Consider the following 15,321-nt stretch of genomic DNA (forward strand, 5'->3'; position numbering starts at 1 on the left):
CAGCGAGACAAACCAAAAGCGTTGAGAGAGCTAAAAAATTGAACACACTAAGCCGGCCAAGTGGCAGATTGGCATTTTCCATGACTACCCTTTGCAGGAGGACTGTTAACGTCAAAGTACAAATGGGCCACTTCTGTAGCTAAATAGCAAGGAGGTTGCAACTCATAACAGCAGCCATTGAGGCAATGCAAACAGATCAAATTGCAGGTGGCACAGCTGGTGATGGTCAGGGGAGCGAGGACTGCTCTAGCATCAGTAGTGTATCCACTACCAGTACCACAACCCAAAGACGCAGCAACCAGACACATGCTGCCACACATTAAATTGAGGGATTAAATTGTCCCTCATCTAAAATCGCCTGGTAACTACTCAAATCATTTTGTTTCAGCACCAGCATACTAAAAATGTTCCTTCGCCACATTTCCATGAGTTAGGAGGAATGTCGAAATTTTTCACTGCTAAGTCATCATCATGCAGTTGAATCAGGACAGTAAATAACTGAAAGAACCCAGAATACTCACAACAGATTGTGAGTGTACTCACCTGATAACTGAGGTGCACATCACTCTGTTACCGAAACCTGTCAAAAAGATATCCATGTATCTGAGGCTTGGCTAGGATATGGCTTGAAGAATTAATGAAGCAGTGAGAGGTGCTAACCTTTGGCTGTAGTGCATCAAGGCTGTATGCTATCTGGTTGATCACACTTGATCCTACAGAAAACACTAGGATCAAGTGTTTACAGTACACATTTACATAGGATTTGTTACCTAGAAACACAAATCACTCCCACAATTTTGGAGTGAATAGTATTAAAGTATAATTTAGGAATACAACTTTAAGCTTCATTTTTAGTTGAGTAACTCGTTTTATGAGCAACTGATTTCCTTTCCTATTACAAAATACCACTACAATAGAATAGTGTTACATTTTTTGCAAATAGATGTAAATTGTCTTGCTAAGCCATCAGTTTTTCCCCTCTATTGAGTAATCTTAGTTATCATGAGCTTATCATGAACTTGACTCTTCATGATATGCTTTGCATCCTTTTCATTAGGAAAAGATGTGGGTCTGAACTGTCAATGCAGAATAATGAAAAAATGGGCCTAGACTGTACGATGTCTCCTCCACCCACAGCTCATGGACCTTGTGAAATCAGCACTGATAACAAGAGTTGCTCATCATTGTCAACAACATGGTGTTAACCTCATCTCCCACTCAAATAATTAGAATAGAAGGAATATATATCAATTAGCCCTGTACTTTGAAGCAATAGTAACATTTTTGGGAGGTACTCACTTAAAATGAAAATTCATGTAGTAGACTCATGCTACTTAATAACTGTACTTAGGGAATTTATTAACTGAAAAGTAGATGAACATAATTTGCCTAGTAAGTATTTCTCTTCTTTCGTTGTAGGTATATGGCAATTATCCATCCATTGAAACCGAGGTTGTCAGCGACTGCAACTAAAGTAGTTATTTGTGTGATTTGGGCCCTGGCATTTGCACTCGCCTTTCCCCAGGGTTACTTTGCCATGACAGATAAGCTGCCAGACCGGGTTGTTTGCTATCTGGATTGGCCGGTGACAGAAACCAACAGCACAAGGGTGTATGAAAAAATGTAAGTTTTTTTTACTTTCCTCCAAAAATGTATTTCTTAAAAATAAAATGCTTTGTGGTCAGTGCTTCATCCTTTTTATAGGAATACCTCACTTTCTCCATAAAATGTAAATATCAAAAATATTTTGCATCCTTCAGAATTTGTTGATCAGTCTAATTAGGTGAAAGGTTTGGTATTTCTAAGTAGACACTCCAATTTGCTATGATATACCATATACAGAGGACATTATTTGTGTTACCCAATTTCAAATGACAATACATTTACTTTTCTTTATTCTAGATGTCCCATATTGGGAATTACATTTTTCAGACATAGTCTTGCTTGCCCCGCGTCCAATCAATTTATCCAAGGGCCTTTCAGAGAGCATAGGATTTATAGTTACTCTTTGATATATGGCAAATTCAGCTACTGAAAAAGTATTTTGGCATAACCTGAGGTCAATTTAATTGCTTCCAAAAGTAATGTGAAAATTGTGAAACAGCATTGCAATTTTGTTAATCATTTAGGGATTGTAATGAGTAACCAGTGTTAATCCAGGATACTCATTGGTTTATGAAGTTCAGTATCTGGTTAGTGGCCTTTCCTTGTGTTTTGAAGAGTATTATGACTAGTCTAAACCTTGTTCTTCGAAAATCATTCATTTGCTGGTTTCTTAGTAAATGTGGTAACTTGTGATGATGTATACTTAGATCATGTCAGAGATTACCATTGCTGACTACGGTGATGATTTCAAGAGTAAAATTAAGATAATGTATGCAAAATTAGTAACAATAAATCTACACTTCCTTGGGGATGGATTACAAAAAAATTTGTTTTTAATCATGCTTGGAAAAGTTAATTTACAGATCAAACATAAATGTTGAAAATGCTGACCAGATTGATGTATTCACTAACATTAAAAGGTTTAGTTGAAGAAACTAAAACACAAAATCTGACTATAAAGGAAAAATAGCAATATTTTATCAGCTTTAGTGAAACCTTTTGATGGACTTGGAATGACTATTGTCAGGAGCATACAAGACAATAAAAAGGGTTGATAGTGGGGATTTCATTGCATATCCATATTAATGTGTACGTTTTTATATTAGTACATTTCAGGAGTTAAAGTAACACGGGACACACACTGTGAATGCTTTTTATGTCTTATACAAGAAATCTCTTCAAATTTAAAACATATCAAAGGAGTGTTAAATAAGGTGACTTGTTGAGAAACACCATACCGAAATACATGATGAAAACTCAAAATGGGATTATGCGATCAAAGAAGCATTCATTAACTTTAGGACGTGCTATAAAGCTATTGTGCAGCGTCGAAGCTATGAACAGAGCAACAAGAGCATGCACCAAAAGATCAGAACTTAATAACATCGGATGAGATAGAGATACAATTTAAATGTGTTTAAACAAGAATATCTTTTGTTCAAAGTTACATGAAGTTCAGTGTTTGTTCTCTTGCAACGTCCACTAAAATTAGAGAGCATTATTGTGATCACTTTTTATAAAAATCCCTCTTATCCTCACAAGGTGTGAACCATATTCTTATTAATATGATAAAAGGTTGGTGCTTGCCTAGGGATGGTTTGAATGAAACTGAGCAAAAATATTGATGCAAAAGGAGGAAAGCAGGGAATATGATCATTTGAGCTTCATTGAAATGATGTAAATTCCTATGTTTGAGTTTATTTATCAAAGTGAAGGAATGGGTTCAGTGTGAATCATATCTCCAAATGGTCATGAGGGTGTTTGATGAAAAGATAATTATCCATGTTTTGATCTGTTAACCTGTAACAAGGGTGCAATTAATTATTGACTGATAGGCTGTCGTGGATTGGATATCCACAATTCAGTAACCAAAACTGTACATTTTCAAACATAACGTGTATTTGTAAAGCGCATGTTTACCCGGAGGGTTCTTGGCACTGAATAGCAGACGTTTATTGTTACCCAACTCAAGTGTATTTATTTTTGTGACCTTTGATAGACTGAAGGTGAAGTAAACCCGCTGGGATTTGAACCTGTGACAATGAGGTCAAACACAGGCCGCTGCAGTGGACACATAGTTCCACTGAGCCACCAAACCCAGCTGCAAACAAACATCTCTTTTTGTGTTTTGAACTGGGAATTGATGCTTCTTGTGGGGTGAGCATTACTATTGTGGCTTTGACATTTGAACCACATTGTCCCAGAATGTTAGCAACAAGGGTGGCTACATTATCTTTGGTCAAAGTTGTACATACTTTTTAGGAGGTTGATAGCTTTCTATTTGTTTGTGTACAACTTGACTCTTTCTCTTGTAACACTGAAGAGTTTGATAGTGATTGGTAAGGTCTGCAACAAAGGCAGTAAGAAAACAATCAGTTTGTTGAATTCATAAGTGTACTTTTTGTGAAGTGATCCTCTAATATAGATGTGGCAAATACTATGTGAGTAAGCAAAAGGAAAAGTTGAAAGTGGACTATAAACAGTGTAAAGGAATAGCCAAAGTAATGCTGTATGACTTGAAGTAAAACAAAATCAAGAAGGAGGTTGCAAAAACCAACTAGGTTTTATAGTATGGATGTTGAAATGTTCCTTTTAGGAACATTTTCTTCACTGGGGAAATCAAAGAACTGTGCCGGGGCAGGCAATACACTTGTATAATGAAAGAAACTCTAGCATGGTTCAAGGGGGAAGAACATGTGAGGTGGGTTTTCCATCTGAATTAGATAAAGAATTAAAAAGAGCCTAAGAACATGTGTGTATAAAGAACGTAAGATGGTTGTAATGTGGCTAAATGTAGGGCCTTCTAATTGGAGATGCAGAAAACGACCATTTATCAGAAAGGAAAGAGGGATCAGGATAGGAAAGGAGAGGGTGATGATGGAAACCTTCTTTTAAGTGGTAGTCTAAACGGTGACAAGAGAGGAAAATAAATTAATATTCTAAAAAAAAGGCAATCATTATTGCTAATGTTATTCATTTCCCATTCTAAACAAAATAATATTTGACTATAAAACATTTTATTTTGAAATATTTATTTTTGAAATTCAAGGTTAATGCTCTTGAAATTCAAACTTGCTCTCTATTTCTTGAATTGCTCTGTCCAAGTAATGGAATTCTTGGTGGTAGCTGTGTAAAATAGAATGCAGTGCGTGTTAATATAGATACAAATATCTCTGTCTTTGATTTTATGATGTATGTTGTATTTTTCTTTTTATATCAGCTGAGAGGCTTTCAGACAGTGTTCTTTTGGACATGCATAAATTACAGATAATTTGTGTGGTAATTTATCTAGTTTGACTTTTCTCACCTATCTGTAATCTGTCATGATGTTGACTATCAGGACTGATTTGAGTTACCTACATGGGAACTTTATTTACTTACTCTATTTCTTATGACTTGCTTCTTATTTCTAAGGCCTCAGCCTCTGAATAACCTGATAGACAGTTCCCCTAACTGAGTTATGAATCTGCAAGAACAGTCTAAACTTAAAAAGCTACTTTGCCAAAAGCTCAAGGGGTCATTTAGAGTTGGATGGAACTGAAGCTCTGTTATAAATTGGCGAGTTCTGATCCTGCCAAACATGCTGTTCTTCACCCATTCTAGGGTTAGGAACATCTCCAGATTTCCAAAGGTGATTCTTTAGCTGGATCTGCACTGGGCAATCCATGACCCAATCTAATGTGTACCTCAAGTCCAACAGACTAAAGTGGGGGCTGCCACCCTATTTATTGCAGAGTGATGATCATTGATGTTTCATGCAGGAGTCCACCATATGAAGCATTTTAGTCCTAGGCTGGGAAAAACACAATTGACCCAAAGCAGATGAGCATGAAGGTCATTGCATTTTAGATTTTACAAACAGACCCCATTTCTGGAGTTTTTTATGTGAAAAACGAAAAAGAATTTCATTCAGTAGGCATCCAGCTGTGCTTTCAGTGAACCTGCTGCACAGACTGATGCATGGAAGGCACAGGAATCCCCCTCAGGCATCTACAGATGGCAAGTATTTGTACATCAGGGGGATGTACAAACCTAACCTCGTCAGAGCCGGTCGCTCCACCCGCCGCGTGGCTCCTCCTGAGGTCACCCGGTCCCCCTTGTTGCCGCCGCCTGCTCGTCGCTGCCCCTGCAGTCGAGGTTTCTTCTTTTCCCCCTAGTCTTTCCTCCATTAGTACCGGTATCTGTCTACTTTCACTGTTGTGCCCCAGATTTTGTATTTTTCGCTTCTGCCGCCTTTTCCCGCTGTTCCACCCCACTCCCTGCTGCTGCTCCCCCGCTGCCCCACCCCCTTTTTCTTCTGTTCCCTCTCCCCTTTCCCATTCGTCACCCCGCTCCCTCCTCCCAGCTGCTCCTCCCTCCCACTGGGCACTTAAGGTCGTGGCCGCGAGACGGGGAGCTGTGACCTAACCTGACCTCGTCAGTGCCGGTCGCTCCACCCGCCGCGTGGCTCCTCCTGAGGTCACCCGGTCCCCTTTGTTGCGGCCGCCTGCTCGTCGCTGCCCCTGCAGTCGAGGTTCCTTCTTTTCCCCCTGGTCTTAACCTCCGTTAGTAGCAGTATCTGTCTACTTTCACTGTTGTGCCCCTGATTTTGTATTTTTTGCTTCTGCCGCCTTTTCCCGCTGTTCCACCCCACTCCCTGCCGCTGCTCCCCCGTGGCCCAGCCCCCTTTTTCTTCTGTTCCCTCTCCCCTCTCCCATTCGCCACCCCGCTCCCTCCTCCCAGCTGCTCCTCCCTCCTCGCCATTTATGGCAGAGTCCGCGCGTACGTGCAGCGGCCACGCACAGTGGGCGCGCTGATTGTGCGCCGAGGGTGCGCCAAAGGCTAGCCCGTCAGCGCCAGAAACCCTGGATCTCGCCGATGCCAACATACCCGATGAGCCTACGACGCCGCCAGCCTCCACGCACTCAACACCAGCCGGAACCCTGCCTGCTACCTGGCCACCCCGAAACGCACCCACGGACCATTCACCTGCCAAGAATGCAAATTCACCTGCATCCGCCCCGGACCAGCACCCACCAAGCCTAACACCAGCAAGAATCACCTCACGTGCATCCTGCTCAACACCCGCTCCGTCCACAGGCACGCAGTCGAACTCTGGAACCTCCTAGACACAACAGCACCGGATGTCGCCTTCCTCGCGGAAACCTGGATGAACGCCTCCTCAGCCCCCGACATCGCCATAGCCATCCCAGAGGGCTACAAGATCACCTGGAGGGACCGCTCCAACTAAACCGGAGGAGGCATCGCCATCGTCCACAGAAACACCAACCGCATCATGACCAACTCGGAAGACACCCTCACAGCCGCCGAACACCTGCACTTCCTGATACACACCGACCCCAGGACTACCCTCAGAGGCACCCTGATCTACAGTCCCCCGGGACCACGCACTCAATTCAGCGAAGCCATCGCAGACTTCGTAAGCCTGCACGCCCTCACCTCCCCGGACTACATCCTCCTAGGAGACCTCAACTTCCACCTGGAGAACAACGATGACAGCAACACCACCACCCTGCTGAACAACCTCACCAACCTCGGACTCAAGCAACTAGTGAACACCCCCACCCACTACGCCGGCCACACGCTTGACCCCGTCTTCTCCTCCAGCAAGCACATCTCCTTCAGCCACTCCACCGGACTCCACTGGACAGACCACCGCTGCGTTCACTTCTCCTTCAAGAAAACCATGACCCACCACCACCCGCAAGAGGCCCCCCGCAGGAGCTGGAGCAAGATCACCGCTGACCAGCTCACCACCTCCCTCAACCAGAACCATCCCACCAGCACGACGGACCCCAACGAAGCAGCCCGCAACCTCGCACAATGGCTCACCGACTGCGCCGACGAACTCGCACCACTGAGGAAACCACCCAGCAGACCCCACAGCAAGAAAGCCACGTGGTTCACGGACGACCTCATAACCTCTAAGAAAAACTGCCGCTTCCTGGAGAAAACCTGGTGTCAGGAGCAGACAACAGAGAACATGACAGCCCTCAAGAAAGCCACCCGCAAGCACCACCAACTGATCCGGACCACCAAGAGAACTACCTACAAACAGCGCCTGGACAACAACACACACAACAGCAAGGAACTCTTCAGCATCGTTAAAGAGCTCTCCAACCCCAGCGCCTGCAACAACGACATCACACCCTCGCAAGACCTCTGCAACGCACTCGCCTCGTTCTTTCACCCCAAGATCGCCGACATACATGACAGCTTCGGCACACAGACCAACCACCCAACCACCGAACCAGCGCACCCAACCGCCACCCTCTGCACCTGGAACCCGGTCAACACCAAAGACACCGCCAGCACGATGAGCACCATCCACTCCGGCTCCCCCACCGACCCATGCCCGCACCACATCTTTAACAAAGCCGACTCCATCATCGCACCTCAACTCCGCGACTTCATCAACAGCTCCTTGGCATCTGCCACCTTCCCGGAGAGCTGGAAGCATGCCGAACTCAGCGCCCTACTGAAAAAATCCACCGCGGACCCCACGTACCTCAAGAACTTCCGACCCATCTCACTCCTCCCGTTACCTGCCAAAGTAATCGAGAAGACGGTCAACAAGCAGCTCTGCGCCTTCCTCAAGACCAACGGATCCCTTTACCTGTCACAGTCCGGCTTCCAGGCAAACCACAGCACCGAGACCGCCCTCATCGCAGACACCGACGACATCAGGTCTATGCTCGACAACGGGGAAACCGCTGCCCTCATCCTCCTGGACCTCTCAGCAGCCTTCGACACGGTATGCCACTGCACCCTAATACAATGTCTCAGCGACACCGGAATCCGAGACGCAGCCTTGGAATGGATCATCTCGTTCCTCGCCGGTAGAACCCAGAGAGCCTGCCTCCCCCCGTTCCGGTCCGAGGCCACCGAAGTCATTTGCGGTGTCCCACAAGGATCCTCGCTCAGTCCCACCCTCTTCAACGTCTACATGAGCCCCCTTGTGGCCATCGCACGCAAACACAACCTCAACATCATCTCCTATGCCGACAACACACAACTGATCCTCTCCCTCACCAACGACCCGGACACTGCCAGAGCCAGCCTCCAGGAAGGAATGAAGGGCGTCGCGGAATGGATGAAGCTCAGCCGTCTGAAACTGAACTCAGACAAGACGGAAGTCCTCATCCTGGAACCGTCCCCCTCGGCCTGGAACAACTCCTGGTGGCCACCTGCCCTGGGCTCTGCCCCCAAACCCACCGACCACGCACGCAACCTGGGCTTCATCCTGGACTCCTCCCTCACGATGACCAAGCAAGTCAACGCTGTGGCATCGTCCTGCTTCAGCACCCTGCGCATGCTCCGGTAAAGCTTCTGATGGATCCCCACCACTACCAGGAAGACGGTCACCCAGGCCCTCGTCACCAGCCGCCTAGACTACGGAAACACACTCTACGCCGGAACCACAGTCAAGATCCACAGAAGACTACAGCGCATACAGAACGCCTCGGCAAGACTCATCCTGGACATCCCCCGCCACAGCCACATCTGCGCCCATCTGAAGAATCTGCACTGGCTCCCCATCAGCAAGAGAATCACAATTCGACTCCTCACCCACGCACACAAGGCCCTCCACGACGCGGGCCCCAAGTACCTCAACAACCGCCTCGCATTCTACACACCAACCCGCCAGCTCCACTCTGCCAGCCTCGCCTGGCCCAACGTCCCACGCATTCGCAAAGCCACCGCCGGAGGAAGATCCTTCTCCTACCTAGCGGCCAAGACATGGAACTCCCTCCGCACCCACCTACGGCTGACCCAGGACCATCTCTCCTTCAGGAAACAACTCAAGACCTGGCTATTCGAGCAGTAGCAGACCCCTCCCAGCGCCTTGAGACCCTTACGGGTGAGTGGCGCGCTTTACAAATTCCCTGATCGATTGATTGATTGATTGATTGATGCAGGACAGGTCCTCTGCTGGCCTGGCTGGTAAGCAGACCACCTGCCCAATTCCTGACCAACGACTTTTTTTCTGAATTGTGTAACTTGAGGGATATTTTTCGACAGTCTTACACCCAAGACTTTACAGTATGTATAACTTGAAGAATACCGCTGCCGTTGGAGGTCAGAGTCTGTGAGTGCTTTGCACCTGAGCAATAGTACTTCAGCACCAAGCCGGAAGCTTTGCCATGTGAGGAACATGAGGAATAAATCGCTTTTCTTTCAAAGTCACTGGATTGTAAAAGTGATATAGCGTAGCTCATCTTTCTAAGCCTTTCAGATCTTTCTAGCTTGAGCGACAGCCCTGCTAAGAACAGAGATTGTGTGTGCTCATTTTCCCGGCAATGATGTTCCACGTAGCATGCTATATGACTGATGATCTACACAGAGGAGAGAGGATGAGAAAATGAAGGGCAGTGGAAGGTAGAAGTGACATGTTTGATATTTTTTGAAAAATGATAAAAGGCCATGTCAAATTGGTTAACCAAATAATTTGAATACCTAGTAAAACAAGGCATGTGAGATCTCTCTTTTGAGGAATAGTGCTGTAAAATGTGTCATTTGATCTCTTATCTATTGATATGATTCCTTGGTAATAAAAATGACAGGGAATCTCAGCCTCGTTCTGCAGAACCAGAGATTAATGGAATATTGTAAGTGCCCCTTCAGAACTGCTTGTTCGACCTTTGATATTTTAGTCAATTTCTTTGGAAACGTGAGCGGAAATGTGGCCATATCACCATTTTTTTTAAGCAAATTGAAGCAATTGGTCAATTTCACACGTTGGGCATATTCCTTTTGGACTTTCAGCAATATGCACTTATCAAAAAAATACGGTGTTTTTTCCAGCACTTGTATTAACTCAGTGAGTTAACATGAGCTACAGACGAAGCAGCATGGAAAAAGAGAGGTGATTCCTTGCCACTTTGTGTTTTCACCAGGTAGACCCCCAACTTTTCAGAGATATTGAAATCCTCTACTGGGTAAAACTGGTAAACTGGGAGTAACAGATTACACCCACACGTGTTAGGCCCTTTCACTTCTCCTGTAACATATACAGAGCACCGATGCATAGACACTGACAGCAAGTCTTGTGTCATAGAGCTGAATTTCCTTTTGAGAGTGGTCTTGACACCCAGACCCATGGTGCTTTCTAAGACAGCTCCCCCAAGGGGGGGATCCAAGTGGTCCCTGGCATCTTCTTTGCCCCACACTTAGTGATGTGAACAGTTAGCATGTTATCCTTTTTGCCTTCACGCCTCAATTTGTAATCTAGCTCAGCCACAGAAGCAAAGGAGTTGCAATATTTGCATGCGACCTTGCCCCCCAGGCAGTGAAGGAAACCATCTTCATTTTTCACAAGTGCTACCTTTTCACCAACAGAATGGTTAACAGAGACGATGGCACAAAACCCCACCTCCAAACTGCTTAAAAAGCCTTGTACTTGTCCTTCAATGAAGACAGTCTTGGTCATCGTTTACAGCAATGCGAGCAAATAATGGGACATGAAGTCCCGTTAAGGATGTTCAAAAGCAGCTTCTCTCCCTTGTGAGTTTAAAATGAAGCAATCCTGACAAAGCGCACCCACAAATGCACATACAGAGGTGTACTTATATATACAAGCTCACATGCAAATACACCAAGGAGAAAATGGGACAGTTACGTGCATATGGGTAAATAAACCACCACCTCCCATATTCCCTTCGGAATTTTGGAAAGTGTGTGTCTGTTGCTCCCATAGTATTAAATGGTAAAAGAATTGCTGCATGAGAAATACAACTGTAGCAATTGACACATAAGTTGTCTATTACTCGCCTGTCGATTGCTCTATTCAAACTTTAAAAAGGTGATATCTATATATAATGAGGAGTGCGGAAATTCACGAATAGCTATTAATGATGTTAGTATCTCTCAGTGGTGATTCCTGCCTTAGGGCAATGGGGCGTTGCCCCACTTCTATTTGGCACCCCATTATATGTGACTAAAATAAACTGCTTGAGTCAAAGTTAATATTTTGAATTTGCCTGTGTGCCAGCAGAAGTCAGATTTCAGTCGCAGGTAGGTTCTCTCGTTATAACTCTGAAGAGGCGGGGCTTCAATTTGATAGATATTGCATCCATTTCTAACGATAATGGCATTACTCCTAGTCCTACTCCCTCGCCTTCCTTCAGCACAATTGAGGCCCCGCCTCCCACCCAGACCCACCCCCAGCATAAAAACTCTGCCCGCCCCCACCTCTACCTGTACACAAACAAGCCGAGCTAGCACTCAGTTGTACCGCACCGGGAGGGAGGGAGGGTCCTTGAAGGAAGGCGAGGGAGTAGGACTAGGAGTAATGCCATCATCGTTAGAAATGGATGCATTACCTCCCGTCCCTCCCTCGCCTTCCTTCAGCACAATTGAGGACATAGCAAGCAGAAGAAAACAGAGACGGACAACTGAGGGACAAAGAACACAAAACAGTGCCCCAAACACAGCAGATCAACATCCCTGGCCTCGCAAAGAGGACAAGACCACGAAGCCCAAACCCCCACCAGAGGAAAAGCCACCAAGGCTGGGGACCGAAACCAACAACCCCACGGAGCGGGGGAAGGCAAACACCGGAGCCGGACCAAAGCGAACAAACAGAGTCCGCCACCCGGAAGGACACCACAACCAGCAGGCACCACAGCAAAAAGAGGCCGGACAGCCAAACTGAGCAAACGAGAATCCACAGCCAAGGAAGGAGCAGGACAGAACACAGGCCAAAACCACCCCATGACAGAGCGAAAACGCCGAGCCGCCGGAGGGAAAAAGGGACGGAACCGGACCCAAAAGCAGCAGAACCCCACAGACCAGACAGAAGGGAACGCACAAGACAGGGCCCACAACACCCCTAAGCGCCCAGCAGGGGCGACAGCAACTAAAAAACCAAGGCCCGAGAGCCACAACCCAAGACCCCACGGAGCCCAAAGGGAGGATCGGAGAGGACATCCAACACCAGCAGCAAAGACCCCGAAGGGAAGGACCCGACAGGGCGGCGGATCAAACACACCAGACCCGGAAAAGAAAACCAGGCAACAGACCCCAGGCAACACGCAAGGAAGCCAGGAGCACCAAGAAGCAGGAAAGCCGCCCCCGCACCCGCAGAGGAGCCACCGACAATCCCAGAAGAGCCCCAGAAGGAGCGAACTGCCACACCATAAGGAGGCCCGCACCAAGGGGAACAACACCCAGAGCAGAACCCCAGGCTCAAAGGCCAGCAAACACCAAGCATAGGACAGCCGAAAGGAGGACCGACAGGAAGCCCGCAAGCCACCACCAGCCGGCCGAGAACCCCCAACCCAGCCAAGGCCAGCCACACCACCGCCAGGCAGCAGGGGCAAGCCCCGCACAGAACCCAGGCGAAGGGCTCGGAACACCAAAGGGCACGGAACCCCCGGAAGGAAACCCCACCGAGCGCAACACAACCCGGACAGGAGGGGAAAACAAGGAGCCCAAGGCCAACAGGGAGCAACCAACAACCCCTGAGAACAGACCCACAGAGCCCGCACCAGAAAGGCCCGAACAACGAAAAAGGGAGGGCAGGGAAAGGCACACAGCAGAGCCATAGGCCCAGGAGAGGGCCAGACGCCCCCCCCCCCCAAAGACCCGGGACCCTAGTCCAGAGACCCGAACCGGGCCACCCAGGCCGACCCCGGAGCCACGAACAGGACCACCACAGGGAGGCCCCAAAGACCCACCAACAGTCCAGACCCAGGGAAGGAGAGAGAAAATCCAGGAGGAAGGAAGGACCCAGCATGACAGAACCGCCAGCACACAGGTCACCCACCGAGGCAGAGAGCCGACAGCCCCAGCACCCAGACCAGAGTCCACAGAAACAGGACGCAGGCAACCAAGGAACAAGGACCAGAACCCGGACCCACCCAGGAAGCGGCAAAGGACAACGCCACCGGAGGGACAGACGGAGCCAACACCCACAGACCCGCAGAGAGCCCAGAAAGGACACCAGGGCAAGGCCAAAACGCCGCAACAGCCACCAGCAAGCAGACTCCCGGGAGAGCAGCAGGAACCAGAACAGGAACCCAAACCAAGCCAAGCCCGAATGCCGGCAACCGAAGCCACCACAAGCGGAGCCGGAGGAGCCAGCGAACACCGAGCCAGAAGGCAACAGAGGCCGAGCCACCAGGAGAGCCCCCCCCCGTGGACCGACCGACAAGGGCAGCAGGGACAACAGACCCCGGAGACAAACCCAACAGGAGGCAGAGTGACAGGCGTAGAAGAAGAAAACAAGCCCAGGGAACACCGCAGAAGCCAGGCGCCCCAGCACCAGCAGCCACAGGACACGCCGGAGGAGCCCCCGGGGCCCCAAGGCCGAACCCATGAAGGAAGAGAGACCAGGCACCCACCGGACAAGGGAACAGGGCGGAGCTCACAAGAGCGTCCGGACAAGCGGGAAGACCCAGTGCGAAGGCCCGAGGCCGAAGAGGAAGGATGCAACACAGAAACGGGCATACCCCACATAGAACCGCAGGAAACGCAGAAAAGAAGCAGCGACTGGGAAGAGGGGAGAAGCGACCCCAAAATACAGGGCACGCCAAAACCACCAGGAAGGGCCCGCGGAAAGGCAGCCCGAAGGGCCAACACACGGAAGGGCACAGGCCAAATCCAGGAGGAGAACCAGGACAGGCACAAAGCCGCCGGACACCCCAGCCACAGCAACAGAACGGAGCGGGCCCCAGACCCAAGCCCCACCAACAGGAACCCAGCAGACGGAACACAGGGCAAGCAAACAGGACTCCCAGTCCAGCCGAGCCACCCAGCAGGAACCAGAGACAGGCACAGGAGACAGCCAAACCCTCACCAAACCGGAGGAACCAGCACCAAGCCGACACTGACAGGAACCCAACAGGGCAAGGCACACTGACCAAGAGGCAGTCAGCCAGGGCAAAAGAAACGGGCAAAAACCGCGCCCACCTGAAAGACGGAGGAGAAACCCACAGCAGGGACCACGGAGAGGCCCCAGCGCAAGGCACGGGAGAAAGGCAGGACGCCCAACCTAGGCAAGGCAAGCAGAGGGCCCAAGGAGGCGACATGCAGCCACCACGAACCGCCACCGCAAACACCACGAAACCCAGCACCAAGGAGGGCACAGAAGAAGCAGAGAACAGGCCAGCCAGCGCCACGGCAGCAGCCAAGCAGAACAGGCCCACCAAGCAGCGCGGCCAGGACAGAGGCCCACAGCACCACAGGAGGAAAGGGGCGACCCACACCAAGAAGCAAAGCCACTGGAGGAAGACAGGGACGCGCAGCCCAGAAGCGAACGCTCAGGCGCAAACCGAGAGCGCAGAGAAACCTGAAACCAATCAGGACCAAGACAGCGCAGAAGGAAGAAGGAGGGCTGGGAAGAGACCGCCAACGGCAGGCCGCACAGGAAACCGCCAAGCAACAGGCAGCAGGGCAGCACCACAGCGGACAAAGCCACACGCACCTCGCACCTACAACAAGTACGAGCAACGCATGCTACACACAGCACCAACCCCCATCCCGGCACAAAAGGGCAAGCCCAACCGGGAGGGCCGGGGACACCATGGAAAGAAACACACATGCCCCGCCCAGCAGGAAACAGGAAAACCCATCCGACCAGCACAGGAGTCCAGCGACCCACGGCCCGAACGCTCACCACCCCGGAGCCACACACAGAGCAGAGGCGGGAGAAGGATCCACACCCAAGGACCCAGATGGGAACCAAGCACACATAGGACCAGCCGGTCGAGGACG

At 49.1% G+C, this 15,321-nt stretch overlaps 1 protein-coding gene across 1 annotated transcript in view; it reads left to right on the plus strand.

The window, feature by feature from the left end:
* Positions 1-15,321, plus strand: part of TACR1 (tachykinin receptor 1) — a 1,985,090-nt gene that overhangs the window by 714,178 nt on the left and 1,255,591 nt on the right. Inside the window, exon 2 of the mRNA XM_078666547.1 lies at positions 1,420-1,623. Within this exon, the coding sequence (XP_078522673.1) occupies positions 1,420-1,623 (204 nt within the window). The remainder of the gene's footprint in view (positions 1-1,419; positions 1,624-15,321) is intronic.

Source organism: Lissotriton helveticus, chromosome 11, assembly GCF_964261635.1.
Source record: "Lissotriton helveticus chromosome 11, aLisHel1.1, whole genome shotgun sequence".
Taxonomy (NCBI): domain Eukaryota; kingdom Metazoa; phylum Chordata; class Amphibia; order Caudata; family Salamandridae; genus Lissotriton; species Lissotriton helveticus.